Source organism: Bombina bombina, chromosome 1, assembly GCF_027579735.1.
Source record: "Bombina bombina isolate aBomBom1 chromosome 1, aBomBom1.pri, whole genome shotgun sequence".
Taxonomy (NCBI): Eukaryota; Metazoa; Chordata; class Amphibia; order Anura; family Bombinatoridae; genus Bombina; species Bombina bombina.
The window spans coordinates 442,686,072-442,705,877 of NC_069499.1; the positions used below are offsets into that span (position 1 = coordinate 442,686,072).

A 19,806-nucleotide genomic window follows, 5' to 3' on the forward strand; every position below is an offset into this window, starting at 1 on the left:
AGAGGGCATTAGTTCACATGTTTCATATAGATAACATTGAGCTCATGCATGTAAAGTGACCTAGGAGTGAGCACTGATTGGCTAAACTGCATGTCTGTCAAAAGAACTGAAATAAGGGGGCAGTCAGCAGAAGTTTAGATACAAGATAATTACAGAGGTAAAATGTGTATTATTATAACTGTGTTGGTTATGCAAAACTGGGGAATGGGTAATAAAGGGATTATCTTTCTTTTTAAACAACAAAAAGTCTGGTGTTGACTGTCCCTTTAAGATATAGGAGTCCCCCAGCACTGCACACATTATTACAGCTACTCATTAGCTATTATATTATATACATATTGCAGTGATTCTGGGTTATATACTACTTTTTTATTTTGTGAATTACATTGTAGGTACCTAAGAGTGATTTTAACATTCACTTTTCCTATTTTAATAATGTGCTGTTTGTTTATTGAATAAAGGTTATACTTTTAAATTTAGTTTAATCCCTGTATATCTGTGGTGTTAATTACCACTTCCCCCTCGCCCTTTTTCTCAGCTACATGCTGTAATGTGCGTCAAATAAAAAGTTTGTCTTCAGTCTCTGAACTGATATATTTTTTTTTTTTTTTTTTTTTAAACTTATTTTTTATTGAAGTTTCAGAAAGCACAAAGAATACAAAATACAACATTTGCCCAATCATCAAATTAACACAAAAGTACAGCACAACAGTGTTGACACCCCTTATATCTGTTAGGCTAGTGGAGGAGTAACTGAACTATATATCAAGTTAAATCATACATTTTTAGGGCTCACAGAAATAAACATAACCATAGTAATATCATAAGGTCAGCCTTAACCTGTAGAAACCTATGTTGTGTCTAGGGGGGTGTCAAATATATGCTTGGGCGAACTGAAGTGAAACTTCATTTTATATTTTAATTATTGTAATCTGGTCTCCACATCTCTAGGATGAATAAAATGAGGATTGCTGCGATGATGTGGGGAGTTAGCTTGTAGGGTGACCATAGGTAGGTCATAGAGCACTGGAAGGAAGAGGGATTACAGTGGGCCAAAGCCACTCGAGTTGTGGGAGGGGGAGGGGACGGGGGAGGAGAAAGCTGGGGGGCGGAGCCTAATTTGGAGGGGCTGCAGTATGGGTTCGGTTATAAATCTATGTATGCTAAATATGTACATAGTAGTGGCTAAGATAGGAAACTATGAGAGGCGTGTTTAAACAAGTGAAGCTATGAGGGAAGGAAGTTTTTATATCTAATCTATATGGTGGGCGGACCTGGGATCATGTATGTTGCGAGTCTCCCATATGGGAATGTAATGTAATCTATAAGCTTGGCTGATAGTGGTAACTTGGCATCTTTAAGAGATCAATAATACAAAGATATAAGATATTCCTCACAATCAATAATAGTGTAATTAATAATATAGTAGACAATTTGAACTGAGTATATATACTGGGCTCCATGGCATGTGGTATTGGGAGTTATAGTTCTGCCATTTTGGTAAGGGGGAATATATCTGTAGAATGACCAAGTCTAAGTATCTGCTGTAGGATAAGCATTAAAGTGTAATATCACGTCTTTATAACCGAAACTAAAGTGTTAAAGAGAGGCTGCGTGAAGCATATGAGGGAGAAGTGATATAAGGTATGATCGCAATGACCAGCAGAGATCTGTAGGCAATAAACAATAACTAAAGATGTCATAATCAGTAAACATTAAGAACGAGAAAGCAAATGTAGTATGGTAAATGTCCCAGGACAAAAGGTTATGTAACGCATGTCTAGAAGAGCAATTGGGGGTGACATTATCTATCTCACAGCCTAAAACAACATTGGTAACAAAAACGTATATATCAGAGGTTTACTGAGAATTATAGAAGCATAGCTAAATACAATAGTACTGTGAATCATATCTACACTTAAGGGTTAATGAAGTAGTTCATATGAACCATAAGGAATAATAAAACTCTAAGAAAGGTAGGGTACATTGGTATTCAATATAGAATTATACAGCAAGCTAACAGACAATATGTATATGTTATGATCTTAGGTAAAAATCACAACTAATACACACCAAATTGCACGCGTATAAAAGGAAGAGTTCTTGCTTACATCAAGTGCGCATGAGGGCTATTTTAATACCTTATATTCAGCGGTGGTAGGTAATTATAAGATGTAGTATATTATGCAGTGTAAGACTGCACACAATAATCCTGGATGCATATTTATATAGCTACATTCACATCTATCCAAACGGATCACTCAGACCTTGTCACAGAGGTGTATAAATAAAGCAGAAAGGGCTGTATGTATCTGAGAGACTTTGAACAATATGTGTTACTGAACAGTAGGGTCATGAGCATGTAATAGGCTATGTGCTTTATGAGTTAGGGTGCTATGGCTAAATATTAACATGCATACAAACTTGTTCCATAGATATTATGGGTTATTATAGGTGCACAGCCTAACGGTGTAGCATGTAGAGGGGAGTGTATTCGCTATCCAGTAGATCTCATTATTAAGGCGTGTTGATCTCATAGACGGCTTTTAGGCAATTGGGTTAAATGCTATCTGGACTAGGTTAGCAGGCTCAGATGTAGATGTAAACAGCTGCAAGATCAGTAGCCAACAGGGCAATATGGGTATAGATTAGTGTCAGTGAGGTTTAAGTGCATTGAATCCTAGCGTTCAGGCAGTCCGCCCTGATCTAGAATACTAGAAATTCCCAAACATGGCACAGTTACAAGGCAACAGAGATCGGAGTCCAAAGTCCCAAAACACATATTGAGTATTAATATAATATAGGTAATCTAACTAACAGATAGCCGTTCACCAGGTTTAAGTCTGACCTAGATTACCCTACACCTATTCTGTCTGCAAGCCATGTGCTCCGGAACAAATATGTGGTGTCTATTCCCTGCAGGAGCAATAGGCTATTCCACAGCGCTTGCTGAACACAAACACCGAGAGTTAGTAACGAGTAGGAGCCGCTGTCTGCAGTGAGAAAGTGGGTGACAACCTGCATTACCATCATGAGCAGTCCCTGTAGTTCCCAGGATAACGGGGTCTCAGTAGTTAGGAGCGGCTTCAACGTGAGGTCTCCACACTGTCCATGGATCAGACAGTCAGCTGGCTCTAGTGCATCAGCCATCTCCGATGAGCAGAAGCCGATTTCCGGGTTGGCCGTTAGGCGTTGGGCTGGAGGAACATGGTGAGCAGGGAGATCCAAAGAAAACATATTAACATGTGTGCGAAAAGCTTTAGAGCACCACGTCTCCCCAGGTACTGGCTCTGCATATATAAGTAGCGGAAGGGAAAGGTCCGATGTCTGACCTGACTTGGAAAATGCAGTGCCCAGCGGGAGGTCACTAGAAGGGATCTCTGAGCAGTATTGAATGTTGTCCGCAAGTGTAGCGTGGCCCACGTCACAGTGCATAAGGTTTGTGCTCTTAGCCTCATGGCACAGCTGCGGTGCGAGGGGTAGTAGTAGCAACATTAGATCTTCTTTTAAGCTCTGAAAGTGCTGCTCTAGGAGTTGTTGGATCCGTTGTTCCCAAATCCCTAGGGCCTCCATTACAACAGCGCCAATTATATGTAGATTCTGTCAGGTATCTCTTCGTGGCGCAGCTGTAAAGTAATTGTCCGTGTTAAACTCGCTAGATAGTAAATCTTCTATTTCTTTAAGTAGATGATGGGAAATACAGGCTATCTAGGATATCCCAGAGAAAGTTTGGGCTCTTTGTATGTGGATTAAATCCGATAATTAAGTCTAAGAGCCCGGAGCTTCAGAAAAACACGTCTAGCTGCTTCAACAGTTGGCTCCGCCCCCCCTGAACTGATATATTTGAATATACCCCGTGAGTGCTATAACTGTAGTCTTTTTAAAAGAGTGGGTCCCTTTACCTCTCTTTATATTTCTGATGGAGGAACAAATAATGTACTGAAAATTACTGATGTTTTTGTATTTGCATTGAGAATAAAGTTTTTACACCTCGCTTTTTTGTAAAAATTATTGAAAGACTAATTCAAACTATTTACTAAGGTAATCAAAATCTCGTAATTTATCAAAGGGTGTAAGAAACTTAAGTTATAATAATAAACATAAATGAATGGGCTAACAATATTATAATTTAGTACATTTTGATCAACATGTATAAGGTTTTATAATTTTGCGCAAATAGGTTTCATAGAACAATATTTAATGTAATGTTTTTTTAATTCTTTTTTATTTTATAACTAACCGCTATGGTGTGCTATCCTAACTTTTATAGGTTCAGATATAAAATATTCAGGAGTTCTTTTTCCTTTCAAAACTCATTAACAATTCTGGCCTTCATTTTAACTCTCTTGTTAATTCTAAAGTATATCTGACAGGCATATTCTCCAGGTGTCATTAGAAATGTTAGGGAAAGCATCCTCCCCAATGGTGAAATAAGAGATGCCACTGAAATTTCATATGAACAGTTACCGAGTAGCTTTATTCTTCTCTATGTACGTACTCAATGTAGTTCAGATGGCCATCAGCCCAGTAGAGCTTGTCGTTGGTGTAATCTATTGTCAGTCCATTAGGCCATTCTATCTTGCTGGAAATGATAACTGTTTTGTTCTTTCCGTCCATTCCAACTCTACCTATATATGCTTTATCTCCCCAATCCGTCCAATACACATGCCTGGGGATGAAGAAATATGTGTTTACATCACTTATTTTTAAAGAAGATTTGTCAATAAATATAAACACTTCATTTAACAAGTTTCCAAAGACATGTTCAACTTTTGAGTACCCTAAGTGCTTACAGTTTATCAATTCTATAACTTGCTATCCGGATCAAACTGGGAGCGATTTGTATTCAAGAGCTTGTGAATGTCACAATTTTGCCTATAACTAGCCATTAGGAGAGATCTACAAAGTTATTTGCACAGGTTTGTGTAGGGTCCTTAAATTTATAGAGACAATGGCCTCTATTTATGAAAGGTCTTGCGGACCTGATCCGACAGTGCGGATCAGGTCTGCAAGACCTCGCTGAATGCGGAAAGCAATACGCTCTCCGTATTCAGCATTGTACCAGCAGCTCACAAGAGCTGCTGGTGCAATGCCGCCCCCTGCAGACTCACAGCCAGTCGGCCGCCAGCAGGGAGGTGTCAATCAACCAGATCGTATTCGATCGGGTTGAATTGCGGCGATTCCTGTCCGCCTGCTCTAAGCAGGCGGACAGGGTTATGGAGCAGCGGTCTTTAGACCGCTGCTTCATAACTGCTGTTTCTGGCGAGTCTGAAGACTCACCAGAAACACGAGCCATCAAGCTCCATTCGGCCCCACAGTGTACAATTGCAAATAAAAAAATCCAACTTGTCTCTGTTGTCAAATATACCTCTTTCTCTTAGTACCCTTTGTTAAATGTAGCTCTTTTCCTTTAGGGTATATTGAGGTAGGTGCATGAGAGCCTTGAGCAGTATGTGAAAGCTGTGTTTACAATGTTATCATATAGCGCTCAGTTAAAATCTGCACGTATCTATGAGTATCTAAATATGCTGTCATAAAAATGGGTTCAGTTTTAAAAAAGGAGACCAAGACAAAAAGGTAACTTTCATATGAAATAAAATGGAACTACTTTATTTTATTAATTATTTAAATTATACACTCTGAATCATGAAGGAATCATTTTGACACTTTAAGGCCATTCCAATTCATAAGAAAACACAGTTTTTGCATTGTTCATTTGTCACTTAAAACTGCAAAACAAAATAAAAAAAATAGCACAATTCACACTGAGAACTTTCACCATCTGTATTCCAAACCATTAGAAAATACTTTTCATGTGTGTTTAAAGTTAAAGTTATTCTGTTGTGCATCCAAAACAAAATAGTCTCTTTACCTTAGAGACATAAATAAAATATGTATGTACATAAAAAATACCTAACATACAATTCTGTATATAACTATTACACTGCTAGTAACTTCTTTTTTAACTCAAGTAAATAGTTCACTAAATATGTCTTATAAAAATGTGAATACTAAATTTGATTAAACTACATTTTGGCCTACAACCAACCAACTACTTTTCTGCCAAGTAATGATAATAAATTATGTTTAATATTTTGGAACAAGACAAGCAATTTGCACAGAGGAAACTACTTATGGGAGTTGTATTTCCTGCAGGTTATCTGTATCATGTTTCTTGTCATTCGTTTTTTATCTTTCAGGAAATATCAAATACAAAATATAGCGGAACACATAATTAAATGATGTACTTCAACACAAGCAAATAATAACTGACTTTCTGGAATGCCATACCCTTTATTTGGATGGACCACAACAGCTCTGGGATGTTGAAAACAGTAGGTATTATTAACATCTACACAGTGGTCAGCAAGTTTTTTGCGAAACCTTCCATCAAGTTCAGCAACAGTAAGACAGTCTTTATTTTCATCCACCCAGTATATTTTTCTGTAATTTTAAGATAAATGTGGTAAACATAAAAAAATACTACTATATATTTAATAACAATATAGTTGAATGTATTAAAACAGGTGACAAATGTCCACATGTATATGATTGGCCAGTTTATATAACTTGATTTCTTAATACTTGATACTCAAAACTGATATCTATTTTGAACTTTCATACATGATAGCCAAAGCAATACCTTTCACAATAAATAAACATACACAAATAAATAAAAATAAATAAAACAAATGTCTGTATTTTAATGCTAATGAACAAATGTTAACTTCTAATGTATGAAATTTAACATTCAAATATCAAATATGACATTTAAATCTTGGAATGCAAAGAAAAAACATTCATTACTTTTTTCAGTATTGATCCCAATATTTAAGAGAATAAAGATATTTACAAAGTATTGTGAACCTATCTCTAGCATATCTATATAACCTATTTATGTTTTCTGTATTTGGTTATATTAATTTCTCAAAAGTTTCCTATATCTTTCCTGGGCATACAATAATACTTATTACAACAACTTACATATAAAGCTGTCTTTTGTATGAATCATTAATAACTTACCTGCCAACCCAGTCAACTGCCAAACCTTCACCACTAGGAACATCACTATTAACAATTGTCTCTTTGTTGGTTCCATTTAGAAACATTCTCTCAATAACCCTTCTTCCAGTGTCAATCCAATACAATCTTCTTTCTACCCGATCAAAATCCAGAGCCACCACATTGCTCAGACCTTGCAAAATCAGAGAGTAAGATTGTCCATCCAGAGTGAGATTTCTAAGATAGTAGCGATTACTGAATATGAGGTAAGGGGTGATATTGCTGTTTTGCCGACAGGTTTTTCCATCTGGCTCTCGAATGTAGCCCGGCGCACATTTGCATATATAGGAACCAGCAGTGTTCTCACAAGCCTGGCTACAGACAGATGGAGAATCAGTGCATTCATCTATATCGTCACAAGTGCGTTTATCAGACATGAGTTTGAATCCTGGTCGGCAAGAACAGAAGTAACTTGTCTGTGTGTCTGTACAGTTGTGATCACACCCACTGATTGAAGGATCATTGCATTCATTAATACCTAAAAAATAGAAAACAATGTTTTAAGTGATGCACAGTACTGAACTTCAGAATCTTCAAGATTTCAAACCTGTGTTATTCCCTTTTTTTTTTTTTTTCCCTTTTCTCTCTCTGTCCCCACCCTCTCTTCCCTCCCTTCTTCGTTCCCCCAACCTACTGCATGGTGGATAGGAGCGTGTTACCCTGGAGTGGTATAGGGTCATGGCAGGATTAGAGGGAATTAGATGGTTCAAGCGCTAAATATAAGTTCTTGGAATGTGGGAGGCATCTCCTCCCCAGCTAAAAGAAAGAAAATCATACATCATTTAAAAAGTTTTCTCCCCGATATAGCTTTAATTCAAGAGACCCATCTCAATGAGAATGAAGCGGGGAAATTAAAGATGGGGTGGATTGGAGAGGTTATAGCTGCACCAGCAATTGGTAGGAAAAGGGGGGTGGCCTGTCTTTTTAATAAAAATTTAGACTACAAAATTAGATCAAAGTTCGTGGATAAAGAGGGGAGGTACTTAATATTGAGAGTGAATGTACAGGGTCTTAATACAACAGTTTGTTCAATATATGCGCCAAACGAATATTGTCGGATTTTTTGGGAAAACCTGTATGCTAAGCTTATAGAATATATAGATACCCAGATTATATTAGGAGGTGATTTTAATAGAGTTTTTAACCCACTACTAGATAGGTTAAAGTACTCAAGATGTATTAGGTACTCTAGGGAGGCAAAGAGTCTTGACAGTTTTATAAAGAGTCTAAAATTGAGGGATATATGGAGGACCCAGCATCCAGATGAGAGAACCTTCACTTGTGAATCTAAGACGTATAAAAGCTTTTCCAGGATAGATATGATTCTTGTAAGTGAATCACTACTGGGTGCTGAGATCTCATCAGAAATCGCTAATATTATTGTCTCTGATCATGCTGTTACCTCTATCTCAATAGGTCAATTGAGTTCCTCCCCAGAGAACAAGGTGAGTTTTTTCTTCCCCTCTTTTCTTTTAGCTAATTTTAAATTCAGGAACTGGTTACTTTCTAAATGGAAAGAATTTGCATTCCATAACAGTAGTTATCTATCAAAGATTGAAATCTTTTGGGAAATAGCCAAGGCGTTTCTAAGAGGACAAATTAAGGCATATATGTGTGCAAGGAAAAAGAATTTAAGGCTAAGGGAGGATCAGCTCTCAAATCAGTTAAAAAACAGATACACAAAATATCTAGAGAATTCATCAAGGTTAAATTGGCAAAAATATCAAGAGGCAAAGATAGAGCGGAAAGTCTTTTTAAATCAGCAGATCTTCCAGAGAGACATTAATAGCAGAGTTAAATTTAGTAAATTCACGCCAGAGACGGCTAAATTCTTAGCCAAAATAGTTAAAAGCAAAAGGAAAAACAATTATATCGGCGCTATTGAGTTGAATGGTAAAAGGTACACTTCACCAAAAGACATTATAGCTAAATTCCACTCTTTTTATGAGACACTTTATACTAGGGGCGAATTAGACGCAGGAAAAATGACTACATTTTGGAATAAAATCGAGACACCGAAAATCAGTCCGGAACAGTTAGAGAACTTAAATAAGGAAATAACAGTACAAGAAATAATACAAGTCATAAAAACTACAGCCTCTGGTAAGGCGCCGGGCCCAGACTTGATCCCTATGGAATTTTACAAAATTCTACAAGAAGAGGTTAGCCAAGTATTAGTATGCCTTTATAACACCTACTTCTTTAAGAATATGTCACCCTCAAATTACTTTACTGAGGCCAACATCACTTTAATCCATAAGAAAGATAAGGATAGAGAAGCCATAGATTCCTATCAACCTATTTCTCTGCTCAATGCAGATTATAAGATAATAGCCAGTGTCTTAGCAGACAGGCTAAAAAGAGTTCTTGGAGATTTAATCCATCCGGATCAGAGTGGGTTCATGCCAAAGAGAACGATACAGAAAAATATTAGGACTGCAATGTTTCTCATTGAATTGATGCTCCATAAGCAGAAAGATAAGAGGTTTAAACAGGTAGACTTTGCTCTATTGACGGTCGATTCGACTCCATCTCGTGGAACCATCTATTTAGCACTCTGGGGAAGTTTGGGATAGTGGGCAACCTTGCCAATTATATTAAATCAATATATCGAAATCCAGTTTCCTATATTAAGATGAATGGGCTAAGATCACCTAGCCTTAACCTACAGAAAGGAACTAGACAGGGCTGCCCACTATCCCCACTCCTGTTTAACCTATCTCTAGAACCATTAGCAATATTATGCAGAGAAAATTTAGAGGCAACCATGCTAGGTAGTAAAAAGATGATTATGTCAATGTATGCAGATGATATTTTATTTTATATAAGTAACACAAAGAAAAATATACCCTGTTTATTAGAGATCATTAAGGATTTCAGCAGTTTTTCGGGTTATAAAATAAACGTAGATAAATCGGAAATTCTATGGGTCATCAAGAGAAAAAATAGTTTAGTACAAAACCCATTTAAACAGGTATCCTCTAAAATACGGTATCTATGAATAATTCTTTCTAAAAATCCAGCAGACTGGTACAAATTGAACTATGACTCGCTTTGGCAGAAATGTTTCGAGCTGCTTAAAAATTGGACTAAACTACCCTTATCTCTGTCTGCTAAAGTGACAATTGTTAAAATGATGCTGTTCCCGAAAATTCTTTTCTTGATGCAAAATATCCCTGCCTTCATCCCATTAAAAGACCTGCGGCGGTTTAATACACAATGTCTTCAATTTTTATGGAAGAAGGGAAAACCACGAATAGCTTTGAAAAATTTGTCTCATATGAGATTAGATGGAGGATTAGCTTTCCCAAATTTGAAATTCAATAACTGGGTGGGTCTAGCAAAAAACGCTCTAGACTGGTTAGCGGGTAACGAATATCTCACCAATTATAGAAATGAGGAGAGAGCAATCTCTCCATTATCCCTAACGGCGCTACTTCATTTTCCGGTGACAAAACAAATTGACAGAACAAGCTTTCAGTTCACAATACATAATGTCACAACGGCATGGAAGAAAATCTGTCAGACATTAGCTTCAGACTCGAGAATGTCTAAATACCTGCCAATTCAGGGCAATCCCCATTTTATCAGTGGGATGGAAACGCAAGCCTTTAAGGAATGGAATGAGGAAGGATTAAACAGAGTTTACCAGTTAATAGACCAAGAATCTAAAACTGTCAAGACTTTTAATTCCCTAGTAATGGAATTCAATCCTAAAAGAACACACTTTTTTGCATATCTGCAAGTGCGTCACTTTATTGACTCTAATAAATTGCTGGATCCAAGGGCTTCTATATCAGAATCGCTTGAATCGTGTATTAAGCTTTACCTAATAGTAAAGCTTAATACACAGTAGTCTGATACATAGTAGTCTGATAAAGATAGGACTAACAAACATCTAATAAATACTGCTATTTTAGTTGCTAGACAGTTGATTTTATGCAACTGGAAAGGGAAAAACACGCCAAGTTTCACCACTTTTACAGGAAATATGGTTATGCAACTAATAGTAGACAGTAAAGATCCTACAATACTAAAGGATAATCAAATTAGATTATTTCTGGCAAAATGGGAGATGATGATAGCGGATTTGTCTGAAGACATTAAAAAACAGGTCTTACTCCACCTACATGATTCGACATTTTTCCAGCAGCTACTCCTAACGGATAGGTATAGGCATCTGGGCAACATGATTAATAACGGAAACTTTGAATAATGATTGAGGGGGGACGGGGTGGGAGGAGAGGGAGAGTGGCATAGAATCTGCTTTTTTTTTTTCTCTCTCTTTTTTTTCTTCTTCCTTTTTTTCCTTCTTTTCCTGTGTGTCTTGTCTTGTAGTAAAAAAATTGTAAAAAACACCTCCATTGAGCGCAGGTTGGATTTGTATATCAACAAAGGATATGTTTCACGTATCACTGTATTGTTTATTATGTGAAGAGATTTGTTTTCTATCTTTTGATATCAAGCCCTGCGTGGCGCATCCTTCTGTATTTTTTGCACTCAATGTCGGATAATAAAAACAAATTAAAAAAAAAAAAAAAATACCTAAAAAATAGAAAACAATGCACAGTACTGAACTTCAGAATCTTCAAGATTTCAAACCTGTGTTATTGCCAAAGATGATATAGTGTCAGTAATAGTATAATGGATTTGTATGAGGTACTTAATGGGCTCCATTTACTATTGGTCAGCCGGACATGATTTGCTACTGCGAATCATGTTCTCCTGACCTAGCTGCCTGCATTCAACATTGCACAAACATTGCACAAGCAATGCTCGTGCAATGCCACCCCCTGCTTGCTGGTGGCCGCTAGTGGGGCCTGTCAATTATCCCAATCGGATCTTTTAGGTGGTGGACAGGTTAAGGAGCAGCAGTCTTAGGACAGGCCTATGGGGTAGCAATCACTGCTTGGCAAATGGAGTCCAATATCTCTAGTAATCATGAGTTAAAGGGTCATAAAAATGCAATGAAAATGTTCCAATAAATCATATCATATTATTATTGAACTATTGCATGCATGGGGTAAACACACAGTTAACATCAGCTTCAGAGCAGCAATGCACTACTGGGACCTTGCTGAACATATCTTGCAAGTCAGTGACAAGAGGTATATGAATGCAGCCACTAATCACCAGCTAGCTCCTGCAGTGCCTTAAAGGGACACTGAACCCAATTTTTTTATTTCATGATTTAGATAGAGCATGCAATTTTAAGCAACTTTCTAATTTACTCCTATTATGAATTTTTCTTCATTCTCTTTCTATCTTTATTTGAAAAAGAAGGCATCTAAACTTTTTTTGGGTTCAGAACTCTGGACAGCAGTTTTTGATTGGTGGATGAATTTATCCACCAATCAGCAAGGACAACCTAGGTTGTTCACCAAAAATGGGCCAGCATCTAAACTTACATTCTTGCATTTCAAATAAAGATACCAAGAGAATGAATACAAATTGATAATAGGAGTAAATTAGAAAGTTGCTTAAAATGTCATGCTCTATCTGAATCACAAAAGAAAATTTTTGGGTTCAGTGTCCCTTTAACTGAGCCTACCTTGCTATGCTATTCACCAACGGACACAAAGATAACAAGTACATTTGATAAAATAAGTAAATTGAAGGCTCTATCTGAAACTTTAGCATTTCCTTTTGCCGACAGTGTCCTAAACCTGCTGCTTAGTGATTGCTTGAACAGTAACTAGCCGCAGCAGAGAAGATAAGATAAACATACGGAACACGCTTTGTTAAAGCATATGTCTGAAGACTGCAAAACATTGACAATTTTGTTTACAAAATTAAAATTTTCTGCTTTCAAAATATCTTTTTTTTCTATGAGATCTTTTATAATGCAGTGCTTAAATGCTGATATACTATGCACAAAATTGTTTTAAAATATATCTATGGCAGAGAAGTCATCTGTTTTAAAAATATTATATATTTGCAGCCATTTTTCATTAATACCCTGTATTTAATATAAAACAAAAACAGAATTGGGTTAATTCATTAATAAAAACATACATACATTCTAGATAACTTTAATTCTATAGGTCTTTTGTGTAACATATTGGTAAAAATATAAAACGTGCCACGTACCACAGGCTTTCTCATCACTATTATCAGAGCACTCATCTATCCTGTTGCAGACTTTGACAGCTTCAATACAATGTCCATTGTCGCACTTAAAATAATGTGGCGCACAAGTTGCCTCGGGTGTAATGCACAGGTGGTCAAGCTCATCTGACTCATCACCACAGTCATTGTCTCCATCGCAGACATAGGCCTTAGTAATACAGCGACCATTCTGGCAGGTGAACTGCTGCGCCTGACAAGGCTGATAAGTACAGCCTCTCTCATCACTGTTATCTCCACAGTCATTGCGCCTGTCACACCTGCAAGATAACGGCAATGCTTAGATCACTTGTTAGTCTTTCTTGTATTAAGAAGCCTATTATGAAGTACAAGCCTTGCAAAACACCTATTGCTTTTGTGTAAAAATTGTGCTTTGTCCAGTGTTCTCTTAAAAGGCCAAAAAAAATTATCTGTAACCAAGGTATTCAAATAATGTTGACATTTTATTTGTTGTTAATCCTGTGCATTCGGCTTTTAGATTATGAAATAGAGTAACTGTGCAGATAACAATTTTGTGTTGTTTTCTAAGAGTTAATTCAAGCTTCAAGGATATTAATGGCAGAAACATTTTAGGATTGTTATCACTGGAAAAACACACTGACAACAAAAATTCAGGTTTCTATTACAATCACAATTTCAACTGCTATGGTATATTCTTTATTAAGACTGGTTAGCTACTTATAAATACAGATATACAAATACATGTCTATACACACACACATTATGTATATATACACACACATACAATGAAACACAAATACATATACACTTTTGAGCCCTTCCCAGTCCTGTACCATACCCTTTAAATCCATTGTAAAGCATTATTTTAATTAATAAACCTTTATTTATAAATATAAGTGAAATACTTTATTTCCATATAATTGATACAAGTTTTGTTACACAAACTATCAAATAATAATCGTTTACTTCAGGTCTTTAAAAGTTCTCATTTTTTCAACAGTAGTTTGTGTTGAGCTCGAGTGAAGCACAACTTGCCACATCATAAAAGGGTCACTAATAGGGCTCCACTTTTTAGCCCTTGACTGAAGAGATTACAGTGCTAACCACAGCAAACTGAAATTGTATATTTCGACAAAAGAAATTGTTCAATTTTGCTAAATTCTAATTTAATTATAAATATGTATAATGCGTAATTTAAATATAGTACAAGTAATAAAAAAACAAACACGTTTTGGCTGTCAGCTTTCTTTTAAAGGTATTATAAAATGTTTTATTAGGTACAGGAAAAGAATGCAATACAAAATACATTCATGATTTAGTTTTGCCTGCTTTTCCCATTATTTGGTTGTGAGATTAAAGGCACAGTCTACTTGAAAATGTGTAATGTTTAAAAAGATAGATAATCCCTTTATTTGCCATTCCCGATTTTTTGCATAACCAACACTGTGATATTAATACAAGTATTACCTTGTATCTAAGCCTCTGCAGACTGCCCCCTTATCTCAGTGCTTTTGGCAGACTTGCATTTTAGCCAATCAGTACTGACTCCTAAATAATTCCACATGAATGAACACAATGCTATACATATGACACACATGAATTAGCAATGTCTAACTGTGAAAAACTGTCAAAATGAACTGAGATAAGAGGTGGTTTTCAACCGTTTAGAAATCAGTTTGAGCCTACCTAGGTTTAGTTTTCAAAAAAGAATGCCAAGAGAACAAAGCAAATTTGATAGTAAAAGTAAATTGGAAAGTTGTTTAAAATTGCATGCCCCATCTGAATCGTGAAAGTTTGATTTTGAATAGACTGGCCCTTTAAGTGATTTGTTCTTTGCTGCAAGAGGGTATTATCCTATAATATAAAAGGCCAAGTGTGTTTGTCTAAAGCTGTCATACGCAGTAGAGACTGCGCGAGGACAAACACACCTGGCCTTCAATGAACTGACCTGGCACATGATCCGTGATGGGGACGGCCGGGCATGAAGGGGTGGGGCCAACCGTGCATGATGGGGGCTAACCGGTGTCCGCCAGGCATGACAGGGGTGGGGCTTGGCATGGCTGTGGCCGACTGCCATGAAAGAGAGAGCGCACAAGAGGGAGACTGAGATAGAACAAAAGAGAGGGGGAGGAGAGAGAGCAAAAGAGAGGAGAGAGAGAGAGCAAAAGAGAGGAGAAAGAGAGCAAAAGAGAGGAGAGAGCACAAAAGAGGGGGGAGAGAGCAAAAAAGAGGGGGGGAAGAGCAAAATAGAGAGGAGAGAGCAAAAGAGAGGGGGGAGAGAAAGAGAGAAAGAGAGAGAGAGCAAAAGAGAGGGGGGAGAGAGAGCAAAAGAGAGGGGGAGAGAGAGCAAAAGAGGGGGGGCAAAAGAGGGGGAAGAAAGAGCAAAAGAGAGGGGGAGAGAGCAAAAGAAAGGGGGGAAGAGCAAAAGAGAGGGGGGAGAGAGAGGGAGAGAGAGAGCGCAAAAGAGAGGGGGAGAGAGAGAGCGTAAAAAAGAGTGGGAGAGAGAGCACAAAAGAGAGGGGGAAAAGACAGCAAAAGAGATGGGGGAGAGTAAAATAGAGGGGGGGAGAGAGAGCAAAATAGAGGGGGGAGAAAGAGCAAAAGAGGGGGAGAGAAACTTGTAGAGGCACTTTAGGTCTAAAATGGGTCTAAAAGTTCCCTCTTTTTTGGGAATCATGAACAGAATTGAATAGAATCCTAGACCTTGTTCCCTTACTGGAACTGGAACAATCACTCCCAGGGAGGAAAGGTCCTGAACGCAGTTGAAGAATGCCTCTCTTTTCACCTGGTCTGCAGATAATCTGGAGAGGTGGAGTCTGCCCCTGAGAGGGAAAGTTTTGAATTCTATTTTGTAACCCTGAGATACTATGTCCACAGCCCAAGGATCTGGGAAATCTAGTCTTCACGCTTGAGAAAACAGGGAAAGTCTGCCCCCCACTTGATCCGAAACTGGACTGGGGGCTGACTCTTCATGCTGACTTAGACTCAGCTGAGAGTTTATTTGATTGCTTCCCCTTATTCCAAGACTGATTGGGCTTCCAAGAATACTTGTACTACTCCTACTTTAAAGAGTGAGAGGAAGACTTTTGACCATTGAAGTTACGAAAGGAACGAAAATTACTCCTGCCAGAACAGGTCCGAACAAGGTCTTCCCCTTTTAAGGAAGCGCCAGAAGCTTGGACTTAGAGGTAACTTTAGCTGACCAAGATTTTAGCCACAATGCCCTGAGGGCTAGGACAGTGAAGCCAGACATCTTGGCTCCCAGTCTAATAACTTGCATGTTAGCATCAGAAATAAAGACATTGGCTAGTTTGAGAGCCTTAATCCTATCTTGTATCTCCTCCAACTGAGTCTCTACTAAAATTGATTCAGACAAGGCGTTGCACCAATAAGATGCAGCACTTACTACTGTGGCAATACAAACTGCAGATTGCCATTGAAGACCTTGATGGACATACATCTTCTTCAAATAAGCTTCCAGCTTTTTGTCCATGGGATCCTTAAAGTAGCAGCTATCCTCTATAGGGATTGTAGTTCTCTTAGCCAGAGTAGAAGTAACCTCTTCTACTTTAGGCACCGTGCGCCAAGAATCTTTAATGGAGTCAGCAACCGGAAACATCTTTTTAAATACAGGAGATGGGGAGAATGGAATCCCTGGCTTCTCCAATTCCCATAATCTCCGTCACACGGTCTGGGACAGGAAAAACTTCCACAGAGGACGGAATATCATAGTATTTATTAAGTTTACTAAACTTCTTAGGGTTGACAATGGCAGAAGTATTGGAGTTATCAAAAGTAGCCAACACCTCCTTTAACAGTACACGAAGGTGTTCAAGCTTAAATCTGTAGTTTACTTCTTCAGTATCAGATGAAGGAATAATACTGTCCATATCTAAAATTTCACCCTCAGAGGCTACCGGCGTATCCTCCTCATTAGATTTATGAGGGAGTGCAACCTGCATAACAGTAGGTGGAACAGAAACCTTACTATCTGAATGTCTAATTTTCCTCTTGCGTTTTCCCAGCATAGGAAAAGCAGATAATGCCACATATACCACAAAAGATACATGTGCAGCAACATCTGCAGGCAAATAAACTCCTCCAGGAGGCTGAGAGGAACTGCAGGGCACTGTTTGTGACGCCATAGAGGCTTGGGATGTTTAAGGAGAAAACTGTGGCATTGCCTGAACAGCATTAACCTCAGAGACATTGGGCTCAGAGGGCAACAATTTATCTTTACATTTAAGTGTTCTATTTAAGCATGCAGCACAGAATTGCATAGGCAAAACAATTTGTGCCTCTAGGCATAACAAGCATTTGTCAAAAAACAGAGTCTTGGTCCATGTCCATAATACTAAATTAAAAATTCCCCAAATTGTAGAATTTTTTTAAATACACTGTAATTTTAAGAATTTTTAATACCACAATTTGGCTGCCAGAAGTCTCTAAAATGATTGTATAGTAGATCGACACTGAAGAGACTGAAATTCAATGATGTCACTCTGCTCCGTGAATATCCGACAGCAGAGAGAAGTCACATGACCGGCATAGAGAGTAAACTACGCAGCAAGTAAAAGGCGTGCATTTCCCTCTGCCTACAACATAAGATGCAAGTAGCTGCAGCTGGTTTCAAACTCAAGCTGTTTGTCAGTTAGCCTGTTCTAGCTAAGTAAGCAGAGAAAAACAACTGCCAAATGTTAAGTTTATACATAAATCCCTGTATAAAACATAAGCCACACACATACTAATAAAGTATTTCAACAAAATTAGCCCAAAGAGAAAAAACGTCTCAATATAGGGAAGATTAACCCCTAGGGGCAGCTGCTCCATAACTTGTCCGCCTGCTCTGAGGTGGCGGACAGAAATCAACCTGATCAAATACGATCAGGTTGATTGTCACCCCCTGCTAGCGGCCGATTGGCGAACTGCTTGTGCAATGATACATGCCGATCATGTCCGCTCACACTTTGATAAATCTGCCCCCTAGTCTCAGCATACATAATGTGCCTGCCCACTGCCAAAGAAAAACCTGTATAAAGGATTTTAAAAATGTTCCCATCTACTGCATATGACATATTCTTCTGAAGTGCAAGTCTCTAAGACCTAGAAGACAAAAGCACTTACCTGCAGCTCACAAGGAGCTCACAAGGAGTGAAAGAACACATATTCCTTACAGAGACCTGAAGAAAAAGAAAGAACAAAGTAACCAACTCTGGCTTTCTGTACCATGGGCAGCAATGTGTTAGGAAACAAAGCAAGGACTACCTCACAACTTCCTAACTGCTTAAAAGCCACCACTAATCTACTGAAGAGATTGATGTGGACTCAGCTAAACCTAAATCCTTGCTTGCAGGGAAAAGTACCCGAAAAAGGAATTCTTTTCTTCAGACACCAAACTTCACCTCCTCCATTGACAGAAGCAAAGAGAATGACTGGGGATTATGGGTAGGGGAGTGACACTTAACAGCTTTGCTGTGGTTCTCTTTGCCTCCTCCTGCTGGCCAGGAGTGATATTCCCACTAGTAATTGAATGGCGTTGTGGACTCTCCATATCTTAGAAAAGAAAGAGAGAGGTGAGAGAGAGAGCAAAAGAGAGGGGGGATTGAGAGCGAGCAAAAGAGAGGAGGGAGAGAAAGCGAGCAAAAGAGAGGGGGGAGAAAGAGGAAAAGAGAGGGGGGGGGGAGAGAGCAAAAGAGAGGGGGAAGAGAGAGATAGCAAGAGAGGGGGAGAGAGTGAAAAAGAGAGGGGGAGAGATAGATCAAAATAGAGGGGGGAGAGAGAGAGAGAGAGAGAGCAAAAGAGAGGGGGAGAGAGAGAGCAAAATAGACGGGGTAGAGAGAGTAAAAGAGAGGGGGAGAGAGAGAGCAAAAGAAAGGGGGAGAGAGAGAGCAAAATAGGGGAGAGAGAGAGCAAAAGAGGGGGGAGAGAGAGCAAAAGAGAGGGAGAGAGAGAGAGCAAAAGAGAGGGAGGAGAGAGAGCAAAAGAGAGGGGGGAGAGATAGAGCAAAAGAGAGGGGGACAGAGCAAAAGAGTGGAAAAGAGAGAGATAGAGCAAAAGAGAGGGTGAGAGAGAGAGCAAAAGAGAGAGCAAGAGAGAGAGCAAAAGAGGGGAGAGAGAGAGCAAAATAGAGGGGGGAGAGAGAGAGCAAAAGAGAGGGGGAGAGAGCAAGGGGTGGGTGTTAATAATGTAAACACATAAATATATATGTATATATTCATATACAAATATATTTTTATTTGCTGTTCAACGCTGCGCGAATTACCCCCTGCGCTGAGCTACAGTAGGTACTTTGCCGTATCTCACGGCATCAGATTGATACTCCCATTGAAGCCTATGGAAGTGCGCTCTTGTGAGAGCAAGGCTTCCAGGCAATGTGAAGGTGAGGTCGCATTTGCATTGCGCCTAACTTGTAATACCAGCATACATTTGGGTGTGATGGTATTACTGAGAGAAGCGCAAATATCGTGCTTGCAAAAGCGCAATTTTGCACTGCAATCGTAATCTAGGCCACAATCTGGTTTTACAAGTGGAAATGGAAGGACTAGATTACGAGTGGAGCGCCAATAATACCGTAGAACCTCAGTGAGATTAGCAAGCAATCTGGTATTAAAAGTCCATGGTAAAACTGAAAAATTTGAGAATGTAGTGCAGCCCACA

The 19,806-nt window shown here is 38.5% G+C and overlaps 1 protein-coding gene across 1 annotated transcript in view; it reads right to left on the minus strand.

The window, feature by feature from the left end:
- The window catches only part of LRP2 (LDL receptor related protein 2), a 337,404-nt gene that overhangs the window by 73,466 nt on the left and 244,132 nt on the right, over window positions 1-19,806 (minus strand). The window contains exons 49-52 of the mRNA XM_053698401.1: window positions 13,153-13,448; window positions 7,024-7,540; window positions 6,292-6,444; window positions 4,499-4,669 (exon numbers count right to left, since the gene is read on the minus strand). Of these exons, the coding sequence (XP_053554376.1) occupies window positions 4,499-4,669; window positions 6,292-6,444; window positions 7,024-7,540; window positions 13,153-13,448 (1,137 nt within the window). The remainder of the gene's footprint in view (window positions 1-4,498; window positions 4,670-6,291; window positions 6,445-7,023; window positions 7,541-13,152; window positions 13,449-19,806) is intronic.